The following is an 18,421-nucleotide window of genomic DNA, read 5'->3' on the forward strand; positions in this document are numbered from 1 at the left end:
TAAGAGCTGAATGAGTTGGTATGCTCGTGATAAATCTCTCAGAAGAACTGAATTACCTCCAAACTATTTACTTTCAGCTTTTGGAACTTCACACTTTTTTCTTCACTTTGTTTTTGAATTTTTTCTTTAAAGAAATGCAGTTGTGCTTCGCCAATGTGTTTCAGAAGGAATCTGCGTGCCCACATAAACACGTAGTGGAGATAGAGCCTCTGTTTTGATAAGAGTGTAATTTGTTCAGCAGCAGCTGGACCCAAATGTTTGAAGAAATGGAAAGTGTACAGTAAGAAAAAGACACACACACACACACACACATACAGAGTAACTGATGATGACAAGGACTAAGTTTCAGTACCTGCAATTCCCTCAATTCACATTTGAGGGAGGGCTGTATGTTATCATGTATTAATACAGATAATCAGCAAACAACAAACTAGTAGAATTAATATTTATTAGATGAGAAGCATACAATAAAAATGATGTTACTGGCTAAGGCAGGACACTACATGAAAAAACATTGGTTTGTTGATTGTTAATCACTGAAATCACAGGTCAAATCTAAAGCCATTTTCAGACATGACCTGTGGGTAAAGGCCCAAGAACTGGATCCAGAGTTTGCCTGCAGTGTGCAGACACAGCGGGAGGTTCTCTGCACAGACACATTTACGGCAACAAATCCTCTGCATTATTCAGTTCAAATTTGGAGCAGCCGGGTGCAGGAGACAGAGGCAGGAAGTGACATATAAACTCTGTGGTGGAGATCACGTGATTTACACGTAAAATAAATTTAAACACATAGACACTGGTGTCAGCTCTTATCACAACAAACTCTCTTGACATCTTCGTCTGTGTCTTCTACGTGTGTGATACCTCATTTTCACCCCATCACTGATTCAAACAATCTCATTTAGTCACCCTGCTTCGCTCTGAGGCAGCTCCATCTCACCGCTGCACTCCTCTTCAGCCTGAGGGAGCTCCACCTCACCGCGAGGCAGCTCCGCCTCCCGGCTGCACTCCGCTTCGGCCTGAGGCAGCTCCACTTCACGGCTGCACTCTGGTTCGGCCTGAGGCAGCTCCACTTCACGGCTGCACTCTGGTTCGGCCTGAGGCAGCTCCACCTGACCACTGCAACCTCCCTCGGACTGAGGCGGCTCCACCTCACCGCTGCAACCTCCCTCGGACTGAGGTGGCTCCACCTCACCGCCGCACTCTTCTCCGGCCTGAGGCGGCTCCACCTCTCCTCTGTACTCTTCTGCTGCCTGAGGCGGCTCCACCTCACCACTGCAATCTTCTGCGACTTAAAGCTCCACCTCACCACTGCACTCTTCTGCTGCCTGAGGCGGCTCAACCTCAACGCGACACTCTGCTTCAGTCTGAGGCAGCTCCATCTCACGGCTGCACTCTGCTTCAGCCCGAGGCAGCTCCTACTCACTGCTACACTGTGCTCCTGCCTGAGGTGGCTCAACCTCACTGCTGCATGCTGCTTAGGCCTGAGGTGGCTCCACCTCAACTGTGAAGTTGGCTCCAGCCTGAGGCGGCTCCACCTCAGCGCTGCACTCGGCTGCGGTCTGAGGCGGCTCCACCTCACTGCTGCACTCTTCTCCTGCCTGAGGTGGGTCTGCCTCACCGCTGCATGCTGCTTAGGCCTGAGGCTGCTCCACCTTACTGCTGCCCTCTTCTCCGGCCTGCACTCTTGCTTAATCTGAGGCAGCTCCACCTCACCGCTGCAATAATCTCTGGCCTGAGGTTGCTCCACCTCACCGCTGCACCCTTCTCCGGACTGAGGCCACTCCACCACAGCACAGTGATCTTCTCCGGCATGAGGCCGCTCCACCTCACCACTACACTCTGCTCCAGCCTGAGGCGGCTCCTCCTCACTGCTGCAATCATGTTCGGCCTGAGCCGGCCGGAGAAGCTGCACTCTTCTCTGGCCTGAAGCTGCACTCTTCACCGTCCTGAAGTGGCTCAACCTCACTGCTGCACTCTCCTTTGGCATGAGGCGGCTCAACCTCACCGCTGCAGTCTTCTCCAGCCTGAGGCGGCTCCACCTCACCGCTGCACTGTGCTCTGGCCTTAGGCGGCTCCACCTCACCGCTGCAGTCTTCTCCAGCCTGAGGATGCTCCACCTCACTGCTGCACTCTTCCTCAATCTGAGCCAGCTCCTGATTTCCCTTTGATTTTTCAGGTGTGTCCTCACGCTCATACTTGGTGCTCTGGAGCTCCTTGTTTAAATTCACCTCAGGCATGGAATCACTTTGGTTACTCTGTTTGCTTTGAGCTTGCCTTTTCTCAATCTCAGTTATCACAAGCTCAAGCTGGCTCTGCGCACTCTTCAAAAGGTGAACCTTCTCCTTCAGAGCCATATTGTCCTTTTCCAGAGCCTCCAGGTTTCTGCACCAGGTTTTCTGAGCCTCAGCCAGGTTTGCCTCCAGAGCTGCACACCTGGCCTCAGTGCTCTTGAGCTCATATTCTTTTGATGCTAGCTTGACCATGAGTTCAACCTGGTCTCTTATGCGAGCTTGCCTTGACTCAACCACATCTATTATGAGCTCATCCTTGCGTTTGAGCTCGTCTTGAAGCGAGCTCCTCTCTCTTTTTAAAACTTCCACCTCCTCCTTCAGAGCAATTTTTTCCAGAGCCTCCACCCTGCTCCAGCATTGATCAGCCTTAACTGTCTTGTAGTGCATGTTTGCCTTCAGAGTTGTATATCTGGCCTCACTGCTCTTGATCATCTGGTAGTTTGTAGCCAGCTTGGCCTGAACCTTAGCTATGGCTTTAATAAGGTCATCAATTTCCTTCTGGACCTGCATTGTTCCACAAGCCTGAAAAAAAGAAACATACATGGAATTCTTGAGTAAAACCCCACTCCAACCTTAACCAGGGTTCCTGCAGCTCCTTAAAAAGTCTTCAATTAAAATCAACAAACGTAAGGTTTTAAATTGTCTCAAATAGACCATGAATTGGCTGCAAGCCTTCACATTTGCAGGTGGTGCATTTAAGGCGTGCATTGATGTCTAATAGATGTATTTACTCAACATACATTATGTGTAGTTGAGCTTTGGACAAAACATGAATCAGTAGCAGTCAAAAGCAAGTTGGCCAAGAGCATTGGTTAAATAATCTTACCACAGTGTCCATTTTGGCAAAGGAAGAAGGTTTGGGAAACTGTTGTCTATGTAAATGAGACTTGTTTTCTTCACAAATGAAAGCTGCTGTCTCCTCAGTTGAAGGTTTTAGAAACTGTGCCATCACTCTTGCAGTCTAACCCTAACCTAACCCCTAAACCCAGGATCAAAGGAAATACTATAAAGTTAACTACATCACAGGATCACAACATTAAAGGACATCAATAGTTTCCATGGAAACACAACAAAGCTGCCACTGGGCATTTCCATGGCGATTTTTCTAAGTACACAACATGGCTGCCACTGGAGGTTGTTGTTTTTTATCCAGAATTCTTAGTCACACCTGCTTACTTGGACTCACAGAGTAATTTATACGATTTTGGTAGTCAAAGGGCAAAGTCACAGTGGCCTCTCGAATGTGATATCTCAAAACCAAGGGATTTCCTTCCATTTTGGACCAGTTGTCACTCAACACATATCAGCTGAACTCTTTTGAGCATTTCATCAGCTGAACTCTTGAGTATTTCACCAGTGACAAGATGTAAGGACACAATGTGATTAATAGTTAAGCATATTTAGACTTACCTATCCAATAGGATGCAAACACTTACATGTAACATAGAGAGTGACAGTAATTCTAGCTCACTGACATGCTGTTAGAATGGGTGAAGCAGGGTGATGGAGACATATGGGAATGCTGTGGGAGACATTGTTTGTATATTGTTCCACCTTCTGGTTTCCTTAATGCCTGAAGTCTACATTAAAATATTCTGCAGAAGAGAGTCTCTGCATTATTCAGGTCAAAGGTGGAGCAGCCGGGTGCAGCAGACAGAGGCAGGAGGCGACATATAAACTTATAAAAAAAATTAAACACATAGATACTGGTGTCAACATTTGTCGGTGTCTTCTATGTGTGAAACCTCATTTTCACAAGGAGATATTTGTTGTCTTTTTGTTTTAGTTTTTATTTTTGCGTCTGGAGTGTGTTAGAAGCACCACCAACCCCCCACTCGCTTGCGGTGAATGAGGCGGCTCCACCTCCCCACTGCAATCTTCTCTGGCCTGAGGCAGGTCCACCTCAGCGCTGCACTGTGCTCCGGCCTGAGGCGGCTCCACCTCAGAGTTGCAATGTTCTCCGGCCTTAGGGGGCTCCACCTCACCGCTACAATCTTCTCCAGCCTGAGGCGGCTCCACCTCCCCACTGCAATCTTCTCTGGCCTGAGGCAGCTCCACCTCAGCGCTGCAATCTTCTCTGGCCTGAGGCAGCTCCACCTCAGCGCTGCACTGTGCTCCGGCCTGAGGCGGCTCCACCTCAACGCTGCAATTTTCTCCAGCCAGAGGCGGCTCCACCTCACCGCTGTAAAATGTAAGTTGTGAATTTTGACTAATATCAGATATTAAATTGGGCTGTTTTGCTTGATTAAAAGTGAGGCACTTTTTTTACTTAACATTGTTTCACTAAGAGCAAAGGTAAAGTGAGAGCCATAAAAAAAAGGAGAATTAAAACGTTATTGCAAAAAATGTAACATTTGGTCCTTTCCTTCAAATTAATTTGAATGAATGGAATGTTTCTCCATCAAACTGTCTCAACAAGTTAAATGTGCATATAATGATATAATAAAGAAGTACTGCCTTTTGCTATTAAGGTGTGTTTATATTATTTTGTATTTGACCTGCGGTTGCATCTAGTGTATTGAAACTTTGAGAAGTCAGCAATGGACTTTTTCAAAGAAGCCATTTTGACACAAAGCAGGTAAGCATAACTAATCACATTATTAAATAGACTATATATAAAAGATAAATTCAGGCTCCGGACCTAAACAGAACAGATCCTGAAGGGGCAGCGGCTACAAGCATCACAAAAATACCCTTACTCTAACTTAAACCTAAACTTAAAACATGTGTTCACCTTGAAATCTTATGATTTATATGGGAACTTGCTCCCCATAATGTGACTGTGTAAACAGATTTAGGTCCCCACGACATGAGGAAAACTTGCACAACACACATTGCGTACACACTCCTGTGTAAAGTTATACTTCCTTTCTTTCAGAGGATCAAACAAAAGCTGAACACAACCATGACAATCACTTTGTAACCCTGCACCAACCATACCAGCTGACTCCCTCTACACACATGCACGCACACACACACTTGCAGTTGTTTGAAATTCATATTAAAGTTGTGATTGCGTGCTTGCAAAAAAGAAAGAAAAAAGTTAAAGTATTCAGCCTTCATCCTTGGTTTTGGTGTTTTGACATGGTGTCGGGATGCATCTTTGCAGATTGGCAGAAAGTATTTAATCAGCCATTATCAGCTGCTCTTTGAAGTGCATCCATAACCTTAAAGACACATTTAACTGGATCTTTTGTCACTGGAGGAAACATAATGATTCTCGGAGGTAGCCAGAGGAAAATTCTATCTGGACCAAAGTGGTTAATTAACACAGTAATCACTGTCATTAAATTATAAAAAATGTGCCAGTGTTTCAACAGACATCAGCCTTTGTGTAGCCTTTAACTTTATTAATTGCTGAACTCGAACTTAACCAGAAGCCTGTATATAGAGACGACTAAGTGTCAATAGTAACTGACTAAAACAATGAACCTGATGTTTGTGTGTCTTTCTTTCACAGCCAGTCCAGTGTGTAAATGAAGAGCCTTTGCCCTGTTTACACTTAACACATAACCTGAATGTGTTTGTTTGTGTGCGACATCGTTACCGGGCCCTTCTGCAGGCCACAGTTATTTTAAAACTGAGGTCAACATGGGTGACTCACAGCCGGATGTGTGACCCTGTAGGTGTTGATGGCTTGAAAATGCGAACAACATCCCAACATGCTGTTTGCTTTGGATGTTACATATCCTCCATTACTATTTCAGCCCCCGCTGGCTCAGTGGAGATGTGATTACAGGGCTCCGCACTAAGCCTGCAATCTGTAGTGGAAAGGACAAGGGCTGAGGGTAAATAATTGATGAAGATTCACTGTTTGATGGACTGACTGGCTGACTGATTGTTGTCCTGCAGAGACAATTGAAAAGGAGTGGTATGGGTGGAACAAAGGGGGTCTTTGACCCTCAGTCTATCCGCTTTGACCATCAGATGTGTTTGCTTTTGCCTTATTCATCCGAATACCGTCACCTCACCTGTCAAGTCCTTTCCCATCTCCTTGTCTTCTCCCTCCTTACGACACCTCTGCCGCACCTCTCTTCTATTCCCTGTCTCTCTTCCCCCTGCCCGGCTCTGCTGACATAAGGTATGGCGACAGCTATTGTAACCCGAGGGATTAAGTAAAGCTATTTTTATAGCTCTGGCCAACACCACGGTATCTCACAAACACATACACGTGCACGCCACAGACAAGCAGGCGATATCAGGTAGAGAGACGGAGCTATTTCAACTTCAGAGGGGGGAGTAAGTATGATTATTTTCAAGGCACAGGTCTCCCAGGCAGGACTCAGCACACACACATAAACAGTTGGTATAGTCTGTGGCTCTGAAACAAGACAGAGGTCAACAAGCTCATATACTCCACCCACGCTCACATGCAGAGAGAGCACACAGCTACTGTCAAGGTGTTCACACACTGAAGAGACCAGAGCATTGGAAGTCAACAGCCAGGCCAGGATTGCAGAAACACATCCTCTCATGATGTCGACTTATCATTTCATGAGTCACTCATTTCTTTTGTGAGTGTGAATGTGTATTTAGATGATGTAAAAGGGACTCCTAGTCATGGACGCACAGCATTGTCCTCTTTTCTCATTTTGTAACGTTTGTGCAAATTTAATGCTGCAAACTTAAGCCTTTAGAATTAAAGTTTGTGTTAACCACATCTTTTATAAGACCTCTAAGAACTCTCAGCGCTCTGTTGATCCATTTTGCATTAGACTATACCCTGTCTGGTGGATATAACTCGTTTGGAGATAAATATAATTGTGAGGGCTGTGTTTTTTTTGTTGTTTTATTACATCTGAAGTATAGGTCACTGATAAAGGCTCTACAATATTTTACCAGACAATGGTGGAAACCAAAACAAAGCTAAAGGCAGAGTGACTATTGGATTATGCTAGAGAGAGTACCATGGTTGTTGTTGCTCTGGATTGTATTTGTTTTCCCAAACAACTGGTGTGTACTGTGAGTGTTTGGGATTCAGACATCTACTAAGGCCAGCACAGTTGTGTTTACAGCATGGTCAGATGCCCCCAAGCGGTTATGACGATGGCTTTAGTTGAGTTCTTTGTAGCCTCACATGAGATGATGAAATATCTATGTTTTCAAGGAAAGCCACACTTCTGATTACTGAAAGATTTTTCACAGCAGCTTGTTCCAATCCACCAATTAACTGCAAAGTCACATCATTAAACTCCGCTCTTAAATAACAGTGGATATCTACACATGATCTGCATGGAGAGGCACAGGCAATGATGATGAGCAAATTACTATATAACAAGGGCTCTGACTGCAGGACGGTGGACGAAATGGACTAATGTTGGACAATTGCCGAGGTCAAGCCATGATTCATTCTTCTTTGAACAAGAGTGGAGTGCGGAACACTTCCAGCTGGACTTATAGACTGCTCCTTTGAAACTGAGCATTTTATTCTTTTGTGAGTTTCCAAACCTCGAATGACACAGCTTTCTACCCTCAGGTAACAAAGAGATACCTGTTGAAACCATGACCACTCACCCTCTTTGAAAAAGCCCAGAGCACACAGCACAGAGTCATGCTCCCTGTGGGGCAGAGCGACCCACTGGCTCACTGAAGGAGAAATAAATTTGCCTCAGTGCCACAGGGGGGACACTGCTCGACCACCCAGAGGGGTCCTGTGGCATTATTAGGATGTGCAGTCCTACACAGTCCTGAGATTAGTGATGGATTTCTCTTTCTCAGCTGGATGACCTCCATGAGCTCTCAACCCAGAACTAGCCAACAGCCGCAGCTACCCAGCTGTGTTTTACTGCAACACACCACCTCACATGAGAACCGTAGCAGACTCGCCTGATTTCAGTACGTCATGATTTTCTTAAAAGAAGCCTTCAGTTATTTCACCTTTTACGTGTCCTTCTACCTCTCCATCCCAGCATCTGTTATGACATGTCCTTGTGGTCCAAAGTTTGACGCTGCAGCCGACAAAGCAGTTTCCCCGGACTGCTGAAGCAGCTAAATGGAATTCAGACATCGTTCATCTTACTATTTACAGCTGGGTTTCTCCTGTGGTGAGCCTTCAACATGTCTTCAGTGAAAAAGCTTGTTGCACACACTGGACACATCGTACCGACAGAGTGAGTGGTCTAGAGTCTAGACGCAGCAGCTGAGATGAGTCAAAGCAAAAAGCAAATGTGACATAACTGCTGCCCATTTGATGTTGACGTGCAGCACCATGTCAGACGCTACGGAGCCTTGACATGTTGAAAATACTGTAAACCTAGCTGAGAATCACACCTCTCTCAATATGTGTCTACCCTCAGGATCTGCTGCAGACATGATCTGGGTCAAACAAAGCTGAAGTTAGTTAAGTGAAATTGAACCAGGTGACATAATTCTTGATTTGCTGAACAGCTGAGGTGGCAACAACTTCATACGGAGTAGGACTTTTACATCTGCTCTGTTGCAACAAATAGGGTAACAAAGCTGTGTCTACCACCAATGTGTAGCTGAGATAATGTTGATTCAGAAGGGAATCTAGTGTTGATGTGTATATATATGAACATGAAAGATTCGGTGTGTAATTAAAGGGACTGTTGGGCCAAGATGCCATCCTAAGTTGCAAGTTGACTGTTTCACAGTGTGAGTCAAAAGGACATGGACATAACAGTTTATAAATATGGGATTAAATATGAACATTTCTGTGCATCTCAACCTTTAATCCACACAAAACATGATAAAATTGATGTGGATGTACATCACACCCACACAGTCACGGAGCAAAGCAGGAACCTGGCAGGAATTCAGTCCACGGGGCTGGCTTGTCATTTTGTCATGCGTTTGAATGGATGTCTCAAGCTGGGGAAACTTTATCCTGAAAAAAATAATCTAAGTTTTGACACCAAACCCTGGCAACAAAAACACTGAGTGTCACCCTGTGCGACTTCTTGGTTCCTTCTCTTTGCTTTGGGTTTTTCAGTCTGGAATAAATGTACATATATAAGATGGTGAATAAGAGAGAGCACCTAAAATAATGTTTAAATCCTACCTCAGCAGCCTCGTAACCCATGTGTCAAAACTCTTGTGTAAAGTTTATTTCTGAAAGTGGTGGATGACTCCCTCCACTTTTCTCCTGTCAAACTGAGTGTTATTCATGCAACACCGGTTTTAGAATAATATCAGCATATATATGTGTGGTAGACACTGTATATGAAAGATATTTCCCCCTAAATTATAAAATTATTAAAATTATATTTGTAATGTTCATTTTGCTGTAAAGATTAGTGCAATGTTGTCTGGAAATAGTTGTTTTATTTACAACATCTTATGTAAGATTAAGCAGATTAAGAGCTCAGACTGTTTGTTTTAATTATTCAATATTACATTTAACACTAATCCAGAACTCATATGATGAAAAATGACCAAACAACTGACAGAATATTCCTGTAGCAGTTTGATGCTGTTGTGCTATAAAAAACATTTTTTTAAATCACACAACCTCATTAAATGAAGACTTTTTTTTAGGGAGTACATGTGGTAGTTTCTGGGGATGGGTGTATTATTTCTTTCCATGTGTCATAATAATATAGGTGAGAAAATGTTGAGAAAACTCCTTATTGGAGTAAATATGATTAATGTAAATGTAAGTTACTTTAAACAAGTGTGAAGTTGTTGTGATGACATAAAGTTAAACTTTAAATTATCTTAATGAACAGATCTGCAAATTACAAAGCTTAGTAACAGCGCTACCATGTAGTTTGCAGTAATATCATATTAATTATTGCTGTCTTTGAAGGATTTGTACAAACTCATGCATAATTGAACATTAAGAATGAACACCTACAACATCACAACAGGAGTGTCGATAGTAGAGGGGTACACAGAAGGGTATTGCTGACTTTATTTACATGATTCACACAGGAAACCATGTGATTGGGAGGAAAAAGTTGTATAATTTTATATAAATGTATATTAACATTGGAATTTCCCCTGCCTAGGAGTGACACTTGACATTGAGAGATCCTCGCTACCTTGTGTCTTTGTGAGTAATATACTCGATGCATGCAAGTATATGCAGAGATACCTGTATCTACTCATATGCATAACATATCCTAAAGCAACAAAATTATACAAAGGTATAGGCAGGTATACATACAATGATGTGGGAACACGCTGCAATTAAATCTGTTGTCTTAAAGAGTTTTTTTAAACAGGAAAACAGGAAGTGAAAGTGAGTCAATGTTCTCCTAAATGTTTCAACCGATGAAGATGTCAAGAGCTCACAACAGTGTAGGGGTGCAATGGAATGTCACTTCCTACGTCTCCCTGCTGCACCTGGCTGCTTCACTTCTCGCCTGAACAATGCAGATAATTTGTTGCGGTTGTGAACGTGTCTGTGCAGACAAACCACGGCTGCGTTGTGTATTTGTGAAAGGTAAACTGCAGGTAAAGTCCAGACCTAATTCTCCAGACCTTACCTGCAGGTCATGTGTGAAAATGACCTCCAAATTGAGAGAGTGTGTACAATATAGGATGTCACATGATTACAGCGGAACAAGCATGACTTATTTATTTATTTATTTTTAATGTAATACAAAGGTTTTACATTAAGAGAAAGTTTTCACTCATCCTACTGAAGAAAGTGTTGTGAAATTGCTTTATCTCTTTGGAGCTTGTTTGTGCCACATCATAACCAGCTCTTAATCCAACTATTGTTCTGATTGGTTCAGAAAAGGTCTAATGAGAGAATCTGGCAGTATGACTCTACACATGCGCTCTACACAGAACCCTCACTATTCTATGCTACTTTTCTTCTTCTCTACTCTCTGAGTCAAGGTATTTGTAAAAGTGTACCTTTGTACGGATTTTTTAAGAGGCTGTCACACATTCACACACATTCACGCAGCTCTTCCAGGTTCGATAGTCGTTTATCGACTGTGCTAATGAGGCCGCTGACTTGGTGCCAGTATGTACAGTACGTCGGTGCTTTCATAACTTCCATGAAGAAGTGTGTGAAATATGAGTCATTAGAACAAAACTTTTTGTAAATGTGAGTCTTCAGACACATTGTCATAACGTACGTTTGCCTGGAAGCTCTAATAGTCTAATGCTGAGATCTGCTAGGGTGTCCTTTAAAATGTCATACTGCAGCTGCTGCTTTGTCTTCCTCCACTTGTTTCTCCCCCTGCAGCTTATCTCTTTAAGTTGTGCAGTCTTCATACTTTTATTTCACTGGGGCTCTTCGTGCATCTGTGACTTTTATTACTTCTTCTGGAGCAATCGAGTCAGTGCTTCTCCTCGGCTTTGAGCTAAGCTCCCAGCCTGTGCTTCTAAAGGGGGTTCAAAGAAAGACAGGAAAAAGATGGAGGGTTTGGAGAAGAAAGAATGACAGACAGAAAGAACGGGAAATTGAAAGACAGACAATTTAAGTTGGAAGGAGAAGGAAAAGGCACAAAAGAAATCTGTAAACAAAAAACAATGTAAAAAAAGACAGAAACAAGAAATTCAGTCAGATATGAAGTTAAGATGAAAGTTGACTGCTGGTACTAATGGGGAAAGTCCTTCTGAGAGGTTCTTACATGCACTGCCAAACTATAAAGTATTCATGTTGATTTGATTTCAAAAATAGTGCTTGGAATTGCTCAGAGAAAGGACCCCGCAGTTATGACACACAGGAGCCAAGGTGCCTGAGAGCATGTTTTCTGAAGTCACGTTTCAGGCTTTTCAATGGTGCAAACCTTAGATGAAGGACATTCGTACGCTCACTCAAAGAGGAAGGCACAAGCACAAAAGAGAGAATTTCAGGTGTTGCTAAGCGGTGCTCTGTAAGTGTAGCAACAGTGAAGAGAGGATTTCACACACAAAACCATGAACTTGTGTCTTGAGACAGTGTGACATAAGAGGTGGGCGGTGGAGGGACTTTTCAGTGTAGATGACGCTTTCTGAAATTAATTTTACACAGTATAGCACAGGATAGTCAAGGCAAATTCATTGTTGCCATGTAACATAAATGTCGTCATCCACCTATGTCCTCCAGGGTACGAGCAGACCCCTACGCAGACGTCGGCTTGCCAACATTTGTGACTGCGCTGACTGTATGTGTGTACTGTAGGTACAATATGTCCACAAATTGGAATGGAACATCAGACTGACGCTGACATGTTTTTGTTAGTTTTCTAACACTGTCATGTATGGCGTAAAGAGTGATTGTTATTTTCTGGGATGCCATGAATCCATACGTGCACTTTTTCTGTTGGAGTTCAGATGCGTTCCGTGAATGTGGGGAAGTGCCTAACATACGGGGAAAAAACATGAAAACATAAAAAACAATGCACAATAAAAACCAGAAAAAACATAAATTAAGTCAAAATGAAAGAATCAATCATCTATACAATGATTGAATACATTTCTATTGGTATAGTCCATATTCAAACATCACAGTTTGTGGTAAAGGGCTTAACAAGGCTCGACATCCCCCTGTCCTCACAAGAGTTAGGAAAAACTACAGGAAAAAAATATTAAAAGTAAAAAAGTATTATACAAAAGACAAAGTCTGATAGAGATGAAGAGAGCAGCAATAGTAAGATAATGATAGAGGTAATAGTAGTGTATGTATATCAATCTAGTTTTAATTGTAATCAATGATCAGGACAATTCTATCACAATGTGTCTGCAGCCGTGATCCTGGATCTGCAACGATAAAGCACAAGAATAATCAAAATATACTACAAATAGACAAAGGTGATGAATGATTAGGATCAGGAGAACAGTTGCAATGCAGTACTAAGGTGTAACTTACCTCAAATGCTCTGAAGCAGATACAAGTGCAGTAGAGAAAGTAATCAGTCAAAAGAACAGCAGGACAACAGAGATCTCATTTCAGATTGAAAAGTGAACAGAGTCAGGTGACATTAGCTGTCATCAGAAAATTGGTGTGAGGAAAGAAGCAGAAAGCTGCTTGGTTTTGTTTCTGATTCCATTTTGTACACCTGCCCACTGCAGTGCTCTCACAGTGTTCTTGCCTGTGCACACATCTGTGGAAGTTTTCCATGATAACTCAACTCCAACATGCCGATTGTAGTTGTTTATCCTCACACTCTGGTACAATTCAACTGGACTATAAGAAGTAAAAAGAAAACTTTTTAAATCAAAGTCTTGCTACAGAGATGTTGTGTTCGCCAACCGATGCAAATTTCTTCTTGTGAGTGAGTTTCCCACCTGCCTTCTGTTAACTGCACCAGCAGTGGAAGCTGCAGAGGAAAGTTTGAATAGGAGACATGGAAGGCATTGTGCACAGTGTATTCTGGGAGTTATAGGATTTTCTGCATGAGAGCGTTAAAGAAATACTGCAGTTTTTGTTTTCTTCCCTAGTGTTATCTGGTCATAAAGCACCAGTTTTCTACTATGTGTTGGACCTAGTTTTATGAAAGGTACCTTTTCCAGTGGTGAAATTACTCTTGAGGACAAACTGCTTCACATTAGGATGCTCACTGTGGAGCATGGAGAACCACATTTGCAACATGTGTCCGCAATACACCCATGGTTACACCACACCACAGGGTCAGGATTTATTGTGCATGCTGCGGGAAGCACTGTGCATCCTAACCTGCTGGAAATGCAGCAAGGTCTACAAAGACAATGGTGAAATCGAAGAGATCAAGAACGCTGATACTATTCACACAGAAGGTTCATGAGACAACTATTGAACCAAGACCCCTGCTCAAAAAACTGAGGATGATTTGGAGGAGAGCAGCTTGTGCTAAAGCATGCCAGCAAAGCAGATTTATTTAAGAAGAAAGGAGACCATGGCTCCTCTACTGCATGGAATTAAATGTAAGCAATGATTTGATTTGAAACCAAAACTGTTGACAGACTTTGTTACATATTTTAAGAGTTTAAATGAAGGCGTGACTGAACTAGGCAGCAGTGGTGGAAGTAAAAGTACAAATAAGTAGAAAGAAGGTAGTATTTACCAAAGTAAAAGTACCACATTATTTTTTTTCTACCTGAGTAATGTAAGTACTTAAAACTAAAAGTGCTTGCAGAGTGTGGCCTATTCCATGATGCAAAGCTCTTGTACATCGTCATGGCTGAGTCTCATGTGTTTCTTCACCAGGGATGCTGCTGCAGGAGGTATAATGTTATCTAATTGGATCAATGGACCAATTTCTCTTGTTATTAATCATTTAAAAAAATATATTAAAAGAATGTGACACAACGTTTTATAGACAAAATGCAGTGAAATAGAAATAAAAAAGTACCTGAAATTAATCTACATAAGTAAAGTACAGATACCTGAAAAATGTACAGTGATTGGGTCAGTTGTGGCAGATCCAGGGTCAGTCTCCTGTATCACAGTAATGACACTTAAACAGGAAAAACATCATTTATGTCATGGTAATGTTATGGTATAAATAATAATACAGTATAATTAACTATAGTACATTTGTTGGTAAGCCATCAGCTTGGGTATGTATATACATGTATGTTTGTATTTATGTATGTTAAAAGTCTTGATTAATTATCATTTTAAACTGGTTCAAACACTAAACTGCATCAATATGAAAATGTTGTGAACTGTAATAATAATCCCCACAAGTTTTCCTGGTGATGAACAAGAGTAAAAACAAGTTATGCTTTAGACCAGTAGATCAACCCGTCGATCTATACCGGTCGATCTTGACAGTCTCACTTTGATCCCGAACTCTCTGGACTCTCTGGCTGCGGTCTGCGCTGCAGATCAGCTGTGTGTTGGTTGTTCAAATGCACTGTGTCCGCTACTGGCGGCGGAGCTGCAGGTTTATCTCCTGCATTTCCTTCAATAAAAGTCGGGTTATGCTCTAACCTTAATGTCAGGACTCTACGGTATGAAGACTCTTCCGGTCTGTCGATATCAATCAAAGCCTCTCAGGAAGTGACACGCTGGAGACTTTTACTTTGAAACGGGTTCAGGAAGTGTTGTAAATATGTTTGTGACATAGACAGATAAACATCGTGGTTCACATCAGAATAAACAGAGACATAAATGGTTGCAACACTTTCTGTAATCATTTCAAAATAAAAGCACCCTGCTATGTCTTGTCAAATATGTTACGTTTATTCATGTTCATGTTTTAAGTTATGTCATGCCTGTGTTTAGTTCATGTCTAGTCATGTGTGTTTTGAGCACTCTGTGTTAAGTTAAACTTCACTCATGTCTAGTCTCGTCATGCACTTCCTGTTTTATTTTGTACTCACCTTTTCCCTCTCGTTTCAGACCCTGACTTCCTCCCTTTGTGTGATTTTCCCGCCTTGGTGATCGTCTTCCCCGCCCCTGATTGGTTTCACCTGTTTCCCCCTTCCTCATGTATAAATAGTCCTCGTCTCCCTTTGTCCTGTGCCAGTTCCTCTTGTTCTGTCCATGAGAGTTATGAGAGTTTCGCTGCCACGTTTGTTTGCCTTTTCAAGTTTGATCTTTTGTTTGACTCAGTGTTTTGTTACTTTTTTTAATCCTCCATGAGAGCGCTTGTTGTTTGTGCACTTTTAGTCCAGAAATAAACCTAACAGTTATATTCACTACCTGCTTTGAGTCGTGCGTTTGAGTCCACCAGTATTCGTGTCTAAGGTCATAACACACCACAGCGCTTCTGTTGACAGAATCCATTATTTTATTCAAAAAGTTTTTTTTATTGTGAAACATTTTCAGGAGAGGAAGATGCTGGCTTCATTCTCTATAGTTCTCTTATTTATTTGACTACACAGGATTACTTCTCTACAAGCAAAAAGTCATATTTATGGCCATATTCAAGGCAAAGCCTGTGTGAAAACACCGTGCTGCAGCAGCAGCTCCTGAAAAACATACTGTTGAACCGAGAAGCTAATTATTGTGTATTAAACAGATTCTGTAAATATAAATTGATATTAGTGTGAATATGGTGCATTGAAAGATAAAGTTGCACAACTGCCCTACATTTAGCCTTTAACAGAAGTTACCAAAACATTTAAAATAAGACCCTCCTTATAAATAAGTGAGCTTTGTGAAAGATATCAGGGTGGTAGATCTTTGTTGACGTTTGGAATTAAAAAGTGATCTTGGGCTCGAAAAGGTTGGTGACCACTGCTTTAGACAAAGTGCTGATGCAGATAGTTTTATGGTTGTGTGTGTGTGTGTGTGTGTGTGTGTGTGTGTGTCCTGTTGTAGCCTCTCTGACCTGATCTGCAGTACAGTCATTTTATCTTTGTGCATAAGCTCTTTTCACTACAACCAACACACACAAATACACACTCGACAGCCACTCGGTAACAGTCTCCTGCGATTACATTGTGTTGCTCTCATAGGACTTCTGCGCGCACACACTCACACACCTGACTGCTACCAAGTAATCGCCTCCTGTGATTACATTGTGTGTCCCCTCAGGACATGCACACACAAACACAGACAAACACACACTGTGCACAGTGCCATTTTACCCAGAGGAATAATCTCTGTGGCTGGTATTTAGAGTGAGCAACTTTCCTCTAACTGGATTACTGCAGCCACTCCTGCTGCCGTCACAGGGGAGATAGAGCCGCTGTAGGGCAGGAAAGCTTTCCAGTGATGGGGGGGACGTCCAGTAGAGGTGGTGCTGCAGTGGTCCAATCCAACCTTGATCTCAAGTCTCTGAAAGATCTTATTTGAGATATGTTTGCTCTCCCAGGTCATGTCCACAAAATTCTATTTTTATTTATTTATTTGCCAAAAGAAAAGGAAAGAAAAAGCTGCCTCAATAGCATGTTGTGCTCACCAGTTCACTGCCAAGCTCTTTCTTTCTTTCATCTTTCCATATTAGGATGCTACAATCAGCAAACCTTCCAAACCCTCAAACACTGACTACAAAACTTTGTTCCAGCTGTTATTTTTATTCTATTGTTCTTGTATACTTGTTGCCTCTAGTGTATCGACTGTTTCGAAAAACCACCATATGGCCTTAGTTTTTTAATGTATTTCAGATATTTTTTTTGCATTGCCAGTGGCGTGGCTTTTGGCAAGGTTCTTCAGACCAACACATAAGTCCAGACTGAAGAATTCTGGCAACTACTAGGTGCTTGGAGTCACTTTGAAAGTTGCACATCCATGTTCCCAAAGGGGTAAATGCTATTGACTTTGATAGTGGAATGTTTTTTCTGCTGGAACAATCCTCCGGACGAACTAAGAACAAATGTGATGGAGGATGTAATAAACAATGCAGCCTCAACTGTGGTGCTTAAGGTCTTTTTTAGAATCTTCAAATCAAATTTAATTCCATGCAGTATAGCAGCCATGGTCTCCTTTCTTGTTAAATAAATCTGCTCTGTTGAAAACTAGCTGCACATCCTTTGCTGGCATTTAAGTAGACCAATAATCTTTTAGCACAAGCTCCTCTTTTGTATAGTGAAAGACCTTTAAACATTTTAGCAGTACTTGAAGTTCAAAGTGACCAATTAGGAACAAATTCACAGAAATAGCCCTGTTTTAATGCAAACATATTTTTTAGTTTTAACATACTGTAGATTTTAGTCTGAGAATAGCTAAACAACTGTATGTTAAAACACAAGCCAGGCAAGGTAATCTTTTGGTTACCCCTTCTTTTCTTCTGTGTGTCTTATGCTCTCTTTCTGAGATCTTACACATTCAAAAACACAAACACCAGGAAAATGAAGTCTGCAATCTGTGTTGTCTTGTTCCACAAATCTCCATCTCATTATCTTATAACACGTAAGATCTTATTCGGCGAAACAAATATTGCATGCATCTTGCGGCATATATACAAAACAGGTGTACTTTTTGAAAGCAGACATTTTCTCAATAATTGAAAAATAATTGCTGTTGTGATGATATCCAGTTGTTCATGGTGGCACAGTTTATCTCGATACGCAGTGTTGAAGCAGCTTGCCAAAGATTCAGCAGGGAGAGCGATCGAACCCCCAGGGATATAAAGAAGAGCGAACACATTAATCACTGAGATATGAAAAATACATCATTTCTAGAGACAAGCCTGCAGAAACATATGGTAGATATTGACTGATAAAGAACCAAACAGGAGAGGGGTGGGCTGTGGGAGTAAACAACGAGTAGTCGACCGCAGTGTAGCAGCCAGGGATGACGGTTTATATCAACCACCTGGTTTCAGTGCTGTGAGTCATAATTCCATGTT

At 42.0% G+C, this 18,421-nt stretch overlaps 1 protein-coding gene and 1 long non-coding RNA gene across 2 annotated transcripts; one reads left to right on the plus strand and one right to left on the minus strand.

The window, feature by feature from the left end:
* Window positions 1–440: 440 nt before the first annotated feature.
* LOC138411491 (protein Spindly-like) lies at window positions 441–3,351 on the minus strand. Its single transcript, XM_069531983.1, has 2 exons — window positions 3,124–3,351; window positions 441–2,819 (listed from the first exon to the last, which is right to left on the minus strand). Exons 1-2 carry the CDS (start codon window positions 3,244–3,246, stop codon window positions 1,884–1,886), a joined length of 1,059 nt encoding a protein of 352 aa, XP_069388084.1. The 5' UTR covers window positions 3,247–3,351; the 3' UTR covers window positions 441–1,883.
* A 53-nt stretch (window positions 3,352–3,404) lies between these two features.
* Window positions 3,405–15,794, plus strand: LOC138411492 (uncharacterized). The gene is made up of 3 exons (XR_011244124.1): window positions 3,405–3,663; window positions 4,084–4,488; window positions 15,526–15,794. It is a non-coding gene; the product is annotated as an uncharacterized lncRNA (long non-coding RNA).
* The last annotated feature ends 2,627 nt before the right edge of the window (window positions 15,795–18,421 follow it).

This window comes from Paralichthys olivaceus, chromosome 9, assembly GCF_024713975.1.
Source record: "Paralichthys olivaceus isolate ysfri-2021 chromosome 9, ASM2471397v2, whole genome shotgun sequence".
NCBI classification, from domain to species: domain Eukaryota; kingdom Metazoa; phylum Chordata; class Actinopteri; order Pleuronectiformes; family Paralichthyidae; genus Paralichthys; species Paralichthys olivaceus.

Coding starts and splice junctions, on each gene's coding strand:
- LOC138411491 (XM_069531983.1), bottom strand. CDS start 3,246: ATGGCACAGTTTCTAAAACCTTCAACTGAGGAGACAGCAGCTTTCATT. Junction 2,820..3,123: donor TTGCCAAAATGGACACTGTG/GTAAGATTATTT, acceptor TCTTTTTTTCAG/GCTTGTGGAACAATGCAGGT.